A 12,056-nucleotide genomic window follows, 5' to 3' on the forward strand; every position below is an offset into this window, starting at 1 on the left:
CCTCTGAAAGTGTCAATAAGGAAGAAATGAATCCTGATTCTTATGCATACAGTACGTCCCATTTTGAGTTTTTGCCGGACACTGCACATCATCTACTTAGGAGATCATTGTTCCTACATACTATAATTAAATGTGTTTGGAAAGCTAAGACAATAGTTTCTTGGAAAACAATCAGAAAAACTTTGATGTACTGACACAGTGTTACAGAGTCTAGAATATTGTTTTCTCATTCTGCCGGATAACAAGCGTCTCTGAACTGATCACATTTCAGCCCTCTGGTCACTTGATATGACTTAGAAACACAACTGAGCCCTAGCATCAGGTCTTGTGAAGCTGTGTGCAAAAGTAGATCAATATAGAATAAAAACTACTTTAGACCATTATTTGCCCAGGTATGCTCATGCGTTATGTAAAATGCCCTATGGAAACTCCCTATAGGACCTTTGGTTATCCAAAATGCATATTGACAATCAAATGCTGCATACTGCACACAGTATGAACCCCTTTGTGTAGAAGCATAATCTTGGTCTCAAATGAAGTTTCATGCTTGTATTTGGATTATACTTCAGGGGTTCTGATATAGAATGACTACACTAAATATGTAATAATTACAAAAAAAGTATAAATCTTTACAATTCTATTTCAATTCAATCGGTGGACTACATCTGCATAATATTGAATTATTGAAATATTGAATCTTGAATTTCCCCTAGGGATCAATAAAGTATCTATCTATCGGACTTGTAGGCTACAACACTGGCTGGGCTGTGACATCTCAAATGCATATCTTGAATTTCCCCTTGGGGATCAATAAAGTATCTATCTATCTATCTATCTATCTATCTATCTATCTATCTAATTGGATCAAATTACATTCAATTTCTATGGATTCTTGTGAATATTTCAAGACCTAATATGCTATATCTGGCATATTGCTAATCACAGCAAACATGTGCAATCAAGTTATTATTATTATTATCATTATTATTATCATCGTTAAAGAAAAAAGACGTAATGCATATTTCAACAACACAGGACGAAACTGTTTAGTTCTCACTACCGCTCTGGTTCTCACGTATTTCTTCGTGACGTTTACAAAACGTCTTTGCGTCATGAAAACACGCCCAGGCACGCAGACCAGAGCTATCGAAACAGAAGCAGAAGACTGCAGCCTTGACAGCTGTTGTGGTGATGTAATGTTGCTCCTTTGGTGACTACGGATGGCGGTGTGTGCCAGGCTCTGCGGAGTGGGGCAGTCACGGAGGTGTCGGAGACGACAGAGGCCAAGTCACCAGGATCAAAGTGACTCTGATTTGGATATGGACGAGGAAGAAGAGGAAAGAATCGTCGGTAAACTGAAAGCCGAAGCAGGGAATGGCTGCCAGGAGAGCCAGGGTGCTGCAAGGCCTATGGATCCTGACGCCACAACTGCGCTGTGCAGCGCAAATGTCAACAGACTTGGATATGGGGAAGCAAATTCTGCTGGTCGACTCAAGCCACAATCATTATTGGATCTTCCTCCAGAGCTTCTCGTTGAAATCTTCTCCTCTTTACCCGGCACTGCGCTACCAAATCTTGCTCTTGTATGCAAGAAATTTAGGCAAATACTCAACACGGAGACCATTTGGAGAAGGAGATGCACGAAGGGTAAATTAGACTGAGCGAATAGGCTAGTTCACATTTTGTAATCTAATTGGAAACATAAATCTACTATTAGACGCATTTCTAAAACGAAAGCTAGGACCTAGCCTTTTGGTGAAATATGCCGTGGGGAGGGATGTGCGGGTGCAAGGGCGCATTTGACCTTTGTATTTTGCAGTTATCGATGACCAAACACCATCTTTTTATCTTATATGATAAATTGTATACCTTAAAATGGTGCTGTAAACTTGTTTTACCCTCATAACCATTTGCGTCAACATACAGCTATCCTCGGGGAACAGCGTGGAATCATTCCACCGAAATTAACGTTAGGCTATTTAGCAAGTCTTGGCATGTGATCAGAGACGGATCGGACTTGTAGGCTACAACACTGGCTGGGCTGTGACATCTCAAATGCATTTGGAACAAATTTGTGTTTTAGATGGCAAGTTATTCGTAAAATTAGCTTGCATGTTGTAAACCCACATACAATGTGCTTTGTGTATAGGCCTAGCCTAGTACCAGCTGCTTCTGTACAGGGTTGAGCCTAGATTTAGATGACATCGAGGAAAAATGATTTTGACACCCCATCCTCTGTAAAAGGCACAGATGGTGGAGTGTGTACAGCTGTCCAGTGTGTATGTATTGTGGACAAAGGTGATACTGTTAAATTAAAGGGTTGTCCAGTAATTAGACTAATCTAGTTCTGGCCTGACTTGGTATAATGTAACAAATGTAAGATAGGAACCTTAGGAACATAATGCTATGAATAGTTTGGCGTTTGGTTTGAAAATATGCATATGACAAGATTCATTTCAATACTTCAGATTATGGTGAATGTAGTATTATGCCAATATTAGATATTTGTAGTTGACTTATTGTTTCTTCTGCATGCAGAGTTTGGAATGAAGGAGGACCTACGCAAGATGGAGCTGGTGGGTGTGTCCAGCCGTGAGCTTTATGTCAAGCGTAAGTACACTTATGGCAGGCAGCCAACACATTTGCACTGAACTGTTAACAGGTAGTGAGCATCATGCACTTGTGCTCTCTTTTACAATTGAGATGGTATATTTATGTTGTTTAAATTAATATAGTTGGTTAGTGGTTTTAACCATCCAGACAAGCTGATAAAGGCTAACTCACTCTTGTGTTGTTCATGCTTGTTTGAGCTACACACTAGAGAAATGATGAGAATAGCAGTGCAGTGGGTAGGCCATATGGGGGTAGGTTTAGGCATTTGCTTTTTCATTTGCTAATGGGAGGTCATAGGTTGATCAGTTGTAGTCTGTTCAGCAGCAGGTTTGAAACAGGCAATACAAATCAGTTTGTTACGGACAATGGGAGCACCAGTCAGTAAGTTCATTTTAGTGGGAAGATTGGGCAGTGTAGTCATTTTTTTTGTTACTACATGATCAGGTTGTTCATCTTATTAGTCATAAAACTGTTGTTACAGCAATCAATTCCTTTTGTCACACTCAGAAAATGGCTGTCCTGTAGTATTCAGTATTACGACTGAGCAGGTCTGTTCACTGTCCTTTCCTGTGATCTTCTCTCAGTTCTCCCTCTGTCACCATTTAGCATTTGGGCTCACTCACATCACACCACACCAAACTCTCCCCTGCCCTGCCCCATCCCCTGCCCCTAGTGACCAGTGCACCTGTGTCCTCTCCTCCTGTGGTGCGCTCACCCTGTGTACCTGTGCAGGTGTGTCGCCACGTGTGAAGTCCGGCCGGTTTATGAAGCTGCTCCCCGATTACGAGCACATGGACTATCGGGATGTTTACGCACGCTGTATGTACAGCACACGCCACAGTGCGATGCATGGGTGTGACTTTCTCAAGCTTTTCTTCGCACACTGAAGACAAGTTGGCCTCTGTTGGCCTCTCTCTCTTTTCAGTCTCTTAAATTATGCATTATAATGACTTGTTTATGAAAATATTGTGTTATGGACTTCTTTATCATGTTTTATCTAGTATTGAGTGACTGTGCTGTGGGAAAGTTTTTTGACTGCTTGCTGTCCTGTATCAACTAATTCCTCTGCTCTGATTTGTTGTTAACTCAACTGTTGTCATACAAGTATTTCAATTAAAATGAATTCTTTGCCATGCAACCATGAATAGCTAAACACCTTAGCCATTAGTCCTATTTAGTCGATTAAAGGCGGTCTTCAGTAACATATATATTGATTGATAACTCTTGGTTTCTGCAATGACAATGACAGGAGATTTGGTCCTGGCTTTAGAAAGCTTACAGAACCTAATTACTACAAGAGGTCACTCTGAGGATTGTTAAAAAACCATTAACTGACTTACATCCCCTGCTTGATATACCTACCATTGCAGCAAACAGCTCAATTTGTCCCATTATGAAGAATTCTTGGCATAGGTTAGTCTAGAAAACATAAAAAAAAAAAAAACTTCAGAAACACTTTTTCATTGGGTCTGCATGAACATACCATGTTTTTTTGTTTGTTTTTGTTTTAATAATTAACCATACATTACAGGAGTCATTTATGTTACCAGGATTTTACAGGAATCATTAATAGCAGTTGAACTCAATGAAACTGCCCAAGTGTGTCACTCATTTAATCAAATGACCTCCTTATGACCAAATAAGCCAAATAGATTTAGAAATGCCTTATTCACAATGTCTTCCTTCCCCTTTTTCTTTTGTTCTATCTTGTTCTGCAGTGCTGTACCCATACAGACACATCCTAGGGCTTTGGCAGCCAGACATTGGCCCGTACGGTGGACTGCTCAACGTAGTGGTATGTTAATGCAACCAGTTATGAATCAGTGCATGAATAAGGCTTGACGTTTATTGGGGCATTTTTTCGGGGGGCTCATCATTACTCCCTTCTCTGCCTTTCTCAGGTGGATGGGCTTTTTATCATCGGATGGATGTACCTGCCCCCTCACGACCCTCGCGTTGAGGACCCCATGAGACGAAGGCCCCTGTTCCGCATCCACATGTGGGAGAGCAGCCGGGCTAGTGTGGAGTGCATGTATGGCCACAAGGGGCCACACAAAGGGGACATACAGGTGGGTGGCAATGGAGCGGGGGTAGGATAGTGGCTCCACCATGCACATTGACGCGCGTTGAAGACGTGTGTCATTTATGTCACATAAGTTGGGAGGCACACAAAAAAGAAAAATGAGCATGTCAGAAATATATTCCATCTCCATCCCCTGGCCATTTTATGAAATTGTTTTTGAGAAAAATTCTCGTTTAAAGAAAAACTTTATCAGCCAAGAGATCATGGTTGTCCACTCATCACTCATAATATACTTGCACTTGTATGCTCATGCCTGTGTTGTAACTTAGTAATATCAGTCATCGCTGCATTTGTTACAGAACTGTGGTCTTTTAGACATCAAATGTTTACTATGTACAACAAGTTTGAAGACACTCTGACCCTTCAGCCTTTGTGTATGTGTTTTTGTTTTCAGATTGTGAAAAAAGATGAGTTTTCCACTAAATGCAATCAGACTGATCACCATCGCATGCCTGGAGGACGCCAAGAGGTGAGAATATATCCTATTTTATGAGATTACAGACATTTGAGCACAAGAATGAATTACAGTTATGAATGAAAGAGAAGAATTGTTAAAAACTCACAGAAAATGTCTTTTATTCTCTCCAAAGCTATTCAGCGCAGAACATAAAATTAGCTGGTAACCAGATCTTTCACTGACGTTGAAAAATTAATAGAACATAGGTGGTCTACACATTTGGAGGGATCTGATTCATTCAACCAACTCTTATATTTTAAGCACATTTATGAAAATTCGGCCTAATATGTGAGCCTGTGAGCGTTTTCATTCACTGTCATGGAGGTAGCCTTTTTTGCCATTGTGGCCAAACTATGGGACCATTATATACAGTCTAACAATAAATATACCAACAGATGGCCATGGTAAAGCCTCAGATCTGGAGCATACTTTAACAGACAAGTATGCACAAACACTGCATCAACCTACAAGTTAGTTACCAATAGCTTGGATGGATGAAAAGATATTCAGCCTAACGTTATAACACACTTGTTTGGCTATACTGGTCAAATTACAAATGTCAGTAGGCCTATCACGATCCTAATGATAATAGTTTTTATATATATATATATATATATATATATATATATATGTATATATATATATATATATATATATAATTAACAGCATGCCTTCTCTTTTGGAAATGGCAAGTCAAGTAGACCAAAATAGTCTAGCAAGCAAAATGTGAAAGAGAACCCAGGGGGATTTGTGTTCACAATGCACAGATAATGATAACCGTGTCGCGGACTTCAAAGTGAACCGTGCCGAGACTACTTCCTGAGGTTATCTCAGTTCAGTTGGCGTGTTCACATATGTACAAAAAATGCTGAGTCGTTGATCTGAGTTTGTTTAGAAGGCTGAAAGGGACCAAGTTCATTTGCGGTTGTTAAGTGGCTTTCTATTCAGCCTGCATGCTGGCTGGTGAGACATGTTAACATAAATCACTACATAGGGAAACACCCAGAAAAAATGGGCTCTGCCATTTTATCAGCATGTGTTTAAATTCCCTGGGATAATATTGTTCTTGAACTTTCCAAAATGTACTGCAATATACCCAAAACCAGAGGTTATTTTAGCTAAGGTGATTCATATCCAAGGTGTACTTTGTACTATGCCATTTGTACAGGGAAAGTACTGTCAATCTCAACGGTTAAACTCAGCTGTGTATACTATATGTATACGTGTCTGTGCATGCATGTGAATGTTTGGGTACATATACCTAATCAAACTCACAGGAGTTTAGGACCTGGCTGGAGGAGGAGTGGGGGCGGACGCTGGAGGATATCTTTCATGAGCACATGCAAGAGCTGATTCTCATGAAGTTCATCTACACCAGCCAGTACGAGTGAGTGAACTAGATGTAGCAGTGTCTGCCAGTCAACACCAGTGGGTTAGCCAGATGTTTTCCAGAAAAGAAAATAATCCAATATTGCCACCAGCAGATTTGAAAAAAAAAAAAAAAAAAACAATATCTCCAAAAAGTATTCAGCTGGAAATATGTGCAGTCTAATGACCAGTGTAAAGATCCGTCTATACTTTACTCATGTTATGATGAGGGGATGGTTTTTCGTTAACATAATTTGTCTTGTCTTTTTTTTAGTAATTGCCTAACATACCGGCGCATATACCTGCCTCCACACCTTTCGTCAGACCTGCTGCCTCCTGGCCTCTTCAAGGGCACTTACGGCAGCCATGGGCTGGAGATCATCATGCTGAGTTTCCACGGGACCTGCGCCAAAGCCACCAAACTCACAGTGAGCCATGTTCCTCTCTCCTATGCTAATCCAGTCTGCCTCAGCAGTGTAACACATAGTCAAGTCAAGTCAAGTCAGTTTTATTTTTAAAGCACATTTAACATGCACAGAGTGCAACCCAAAGCGCTCCACAAACAAGACACTTAACAACAAGACAAAAGATAAGTATAAGTATATATACTCTTTTGATCCCGTGAGGGAAATTTGGTCTCTGCATTTATCCCAATCCATGAATTAGTGAAACACACTCAGCACACAATGAACACACAGTGAGGTGAAGCACACACTAATCCCGGCGCAGTGAGCTGCCTGCAACAACAGCGGCACTCGGGGAGCAGTGAGGGGTTGGGTGCCTTGCTCAAGGGCACTTCAGCCGTTCCTACTGGTTGGGGTTCGAACCGGCAACCCTCCGGTTACAAGTCCGAAGCGCTAACCAGTAGGCCACGGCTGCCCCCAAAAAGATGCCGGATGGAGCGGCATAGTCGCCAGCGTTCCCCTGACATCAAGACATGACAAATACATTTTTTAAAAAAATAACAAATACAAAAAACGTGAAAACTGCGCACAGAGCTGTGTCTTCACAACCGATGCAACATGCCAGAGGATTGATGTGGTGTGTTGCCATCTGGGTCAGATTATAGCTGAGTGTGTTTGAGGGATTACAGCAGGTTATAATTAGAGATGCCAGGCAGTTTTTTTCCCAGGCTCTCGGTCCAGTCGTCTTATATTACCCTGGTCCCTGACTTATACTTTGCCGGTGGCTAGTGGTCAATGATGAATGATGCCTGTGTCATAGGGGGACCCCAATGTGCCTGCGGGCCAACTGACCTTGGTGGTGCACCTAAACCGGCCAGTGCGTCTGCCCGACCTGGAGCGGCAGTGCAGTGGGGATGAGATCTCGCGGCTGGTGCTGGGCCTCCATGAGGAGGTGCAGCAGGAGGCGCAGGGCGAGGAGGCCCCGGTGGACGGGCCCGAGGAGAGCCCTGCTGCGGAGGCCCAAGGAGACGAGGCAATGGCAGTGACCGTGACTGCAGATGCACCCGGTGCGGAGGCCGCCGCCTCCGCCTCCTCCTCCTCGACCTCGACCTCAGGTGCCAGCAGAGCTGCTGCGGAGGCTCAGCCCTTCGTTTTGCCGCTTGGCGTGATCGCCCGCAATGAGGAATACCCCAGGTCCTGCCGAATGTGGTGAGGCTCGTCCTCCAAGCACTTTCACATATACATTCAAGTTGTCTGGTGAGAGTTTGTTCCAGGGACAATCCTAATTCATTTGTGTGTTTGTGTCTTTTGTGTAGTTTTTACGGGACAGGCCTCATAGCAGGACACGGCTTCACCAGTCCGGAGCGCACACCCGGCCTGTTCGTCCTGTTCGATGACAACCGCTTCGGCTTTATCTGGCTGGAGCTGAAGTCCTTTAGTTTGTATAGCCGCTTGACCGACCCACTGGCTCAGGCTGTGGCCCCAAGCATGGAGCGTTTTGAAGCCATGCTTCAAAACATGCAGTCCTGGACATCCTAATGGCTACACTCTCCTCAGACACTCCTCCGGGCTTCTATCCCAACAGAACACATGGCCAACACACTTACACTTGCCTTTACTGCTATCATATTCTGACATACACACATATACATTCAAACACACACACACATACACATACATCCACACAACCTGAAACCTCCCAGTAGGCACAGCAACACCCACGCACTTCACAAAGGATATCTCTATAGCAGCATGGCCACACAGGATGTACTATACCAAGGCTTTCTTATCAGCTTTTTATTAATTTATTTTTGTAAACTGGAGACAATGATGGTGACATCACATCCATGGACTCTGGAGAATAAAGACTATGTGTGCCTCTAATTCATGTTATAATTATATTCAACTCAAGGAAGTAGTTAGGTCCGTGGATAAATAATGCTGTTGAAACCGTACTGTTCTGCACAGAATATTGTTGGGAGTCTTTGAGTTCAATTAATCAAAATATGTTTAATCTAAATTCACTTATTACAAGTTCTTTGGCAGTATAATAAATTAACTAAGACTCTCTTACTTCTGTATGTTATGCTTAACTTAAGTTTTTACTCTTCCCTCTTCCACTACTCTGTTTGTCTGATGTCTTTATATCACATATTCTTTCTTTCACTTGGTATGAGTTGCTACACTGAAGACTAGTGCCCTCTTCCACTGGAACAGTCCGCAGCAGCTGTGTTTGCAGTATGCTGTATCGCAATGTGGATCATCTTGACTTGAAACTTGTGAAATATTCACCTGCTCTGACCTCAGATAAATTAAGTTAAAACACATGGGACGGCTGGGATACAATTTAACCTTTTGGAAAAGTACTAAAGTTGAAGCAAAAGTGAGTTTTTTCCACATGAAACTTAACTCATTTACCTATGTGTGTTAGGTTTTTCACATCCACCAGTTTTGAAACCCATATTTTGCCTTCAAAACATAGACTGTGTTACTATTTAAATTATTGACCCCACAAGCACTCCGTCGCTGAAGTCAGCCTGCTCAGTATGAATCTCATGTATGGCAAAGCATTTCAGTAGCTGTTGTTAACTTCCTATAATCTGACAACAATAGCAATGCATGAATATTACCATGTTTTTTCTGAGGAATTATACTTGACATGTTATGTAGAACATTTCAAGGCATTTTGATTATTGAGATGACTTGGAAGAAAATGTTTGCGCTTATTTTTGATTAAAGCTGCTTTATGTGATGTAGTAATAATTCTGGCCACTTAAGCTGTGGGCGTGAACCTATGATGCAACTTTAATGCAATATTAAATCCCCAATATCACATTCTGAACCACATTGAAGAGTCTGGCAAGTAATCCTTCCTAGAGGGTCTGAAGGCAAGGAGACCAACGGACATCACAGACATGGTGTAAATGGGCACCACCTACTGGTGAGATGGTTACAAAAAACAAGTTAGCCACAGTAGGAGCACCGGAATAGTTCTGGGTAGTGATTTATAGTCTCACACATACACACAGTATACATGCTGTACCCCCCCACCCCCGCCCCCCCCCCCCCTCCCCCACACACACACACACACATACACACACTCATGTGAATAGATGAACATGTGCAGAGACAAACCTGGGATCCTTAGCTTTTTCCAGATCATGCCTGCTGTATGTGTAGCCAATTGGGTTTACTCTGCATCATCTGAAAGACTTCCCCACAGTGATTTAGCACTTTATCTAATGTGATAATATGTGATGGAAGAGAGACACATAAAAACATTTTTTGAGGATATGGTGTCCTTTAAATGTTACCTGACATTTGTCTTTGGAATTCATTTCTTTCGAATATGTATGTCTAAAACGCCCTTCTGGTGAGGGTCGGAAACAATATTTATATTCACAATTATTTACAAGCAGACTCAAAGACAAGGTCATGAGCAGCTCTGGGGTGCACTGTTTCCACTCTGATTAATACTACAGTCTGCCTTCTGTGAAATGATTGAATTAAGCCGTTTTTGCTTTAGCCTTTTATTTATAATCCAGTTTTCAACTGCAGTTGATTTCTGGGTTGATGTTCTTTATTATATTGTTCATATGATTAATTCATATTACATTTATACTATTGTACTTCTTGATGCATGTTATTTATCCATTTATATTAGACGTTTATGTTGTGTACTAATCTGCACATTGCCTTAAAATAAATGCCCATACAGTTTAAACTCTTTGTGGTCACCAGTCCAAGCGGAAGTCAATGAGGAGACAGCTAAAAAATGTCTCCGTTAAAAAACGGCAAAGTACTTATTAACAGCTAGTTGGCAGCATTGTACACTTATTTTACCATGTCACTGCTAGAGATAGATAGATAGATAGATAGATAGATACTTTATTGATCCCTAGGGGAAATTCAAGGTCACAGTAGCATACAGACAACATACACACACACATTCACTAACAGCAGAAAAAGTAATTAAAAGTATATAATATAAAAAACACAACTAAGCAATAAGGACTGTAGAAGATAAAGAATATACTAAATATACTAAAATACAAATTATACCAAATGAAACTTAATCTAAATCAATTCTAAAAAACAGTATCCACATAGTGGGTAATTAATCAATCAGGTGCGCTTGCAATGAATGAAGCAGGGACTTACCCAGTTACAGAGGTGCTATTTCTTGATTGGCTATTATGCCCCCTTTCTTTTTTTCCTTGTTTATTTTTATTGTCTGGTAAGTGACAGGCTCGAGTGATGACTAAAGCAGGCACGGAGATGCGCGTAAATGGCGTTTCCAGCCAGAGCAGCGCTAGAATTTTACTGGGGCACTGGAGACTTTTACTAAGGCACGTGCCCCAGTGAATAAGGTCTAATGACCAGAGTGCGAATTACCCCACCATAATTGGGGAGTACTGCTCCTTCACTTCTTCTGACCATAATGGTCCATTACCATATCAATCCCCACCGTGATCGCCAAGTGCAACATGTGTTGTGCAACACACATACAAGGTCTAAACATGCGGCAAACTGATAATCAGTAGGCTACAGAATATCTCATCGTTTTTATACTGTATATCCAAAAGAGAACTGTTTTGATCAACTCTACCCTCATCTTGTCTCCCTGCGGCCTGCTCACGGCTTTTATCCTGTGCCTCTCTTGTCTGCTGGTCCTTAACACATATGACACGAACAGTGTATAAAACCTAACTGCACCTACACTTTTAATGTAACTGTTTGTAGATAAAAAATAGTTTCATTAAGATAGTATCAGGGTTCTCAGATGAAACTACATTTATCAAACTAAAAATAGGAAATAATAGAATGTAAAAACAATACCAACCAATTAAAAACAAATGCAAATACTAGCACATATTTAGCCTAGGCTACTTGGGTCTTTTTATGTTTCCACAGGTTTCACTGATGTAGGCTTAGCTACATCAGACCCTCTTGTGCATACCGGTAATATAAAAACACAGGATCTGTGCCAAACTAATTTCAAAAGGGCACAATAATTTATTCAAGATATAATGAGAATGGATACCTAGGCTATGGAGTTCATCTCCTTGGAAATGACAATCGATTTTACCTCACCACAATGTAAAGGTTTATTTAAATAGAGAATTACCTT

At 41.3% G+C, this 12,056-nt stretch overlaps 1 protein-coding gene across 2 annotated transcripts; it reads left to right on the forward strand.

Annotated features, from left to right (window-relative positions):
• Positions 1-1,142: 1,142 nt before the first annotated feature.
• fbxo31 (F-box protein 31) lies at positions 1,143-9,677 on the forward strand. 2 transcript variants are annotated; one of them, XM_042110038.1, is made up of 10 exons: positions 1,143-1,647; positions 2,539-2,610; positions 3,346-3,432; positions 4,332-4,408; positions 4,515-4,682; positions 5,091-5,165; positions 6,431-6,540; positions 6,796-6,949; positions 7,746-8,134; positions 8,242-9,677. In XM_042110038.1, exons 1-10 carry the CDS (start codon positions 1,221-1,223, stop codon positions 8,462-8,464), a joined length of 1,782 nt encoding a protein of 593 aa, XP_041965972.1. In that variant the 5' UTR covers positions 1,143-1,220; the 3' UTR covers positions 8,465-9,677. The 2 variants fall into 2 exon arrangements, with proteins under 2 accessions (XP_041965972.1, XP_041965973.1); XM_042110039.1 differs by lacking the exon at positions 3,346-3,432 and having other exon boundaries at positions 1,144-1,647.
• The last annotated feature ends 2,379 nt before the right edge of the window (positions 9,678-12,056 follow it).

The sequence above is a fragment of the Alosa sapidissima genome, chromosome 11 (assembly GCF_018492685.1).
Source record: "Alosa sapidissima isolate fAloSap1 chromosome 11, fAloSap1.pri, whole genome shotgun sequence".
In the NCBI taxonomy this organism is placed as follows: Eukaryota; Metazoa; Chordata; class Actinopteri; order Clupeiformes; family Clupeidae; genus Alosa; species Alosa sapidissima.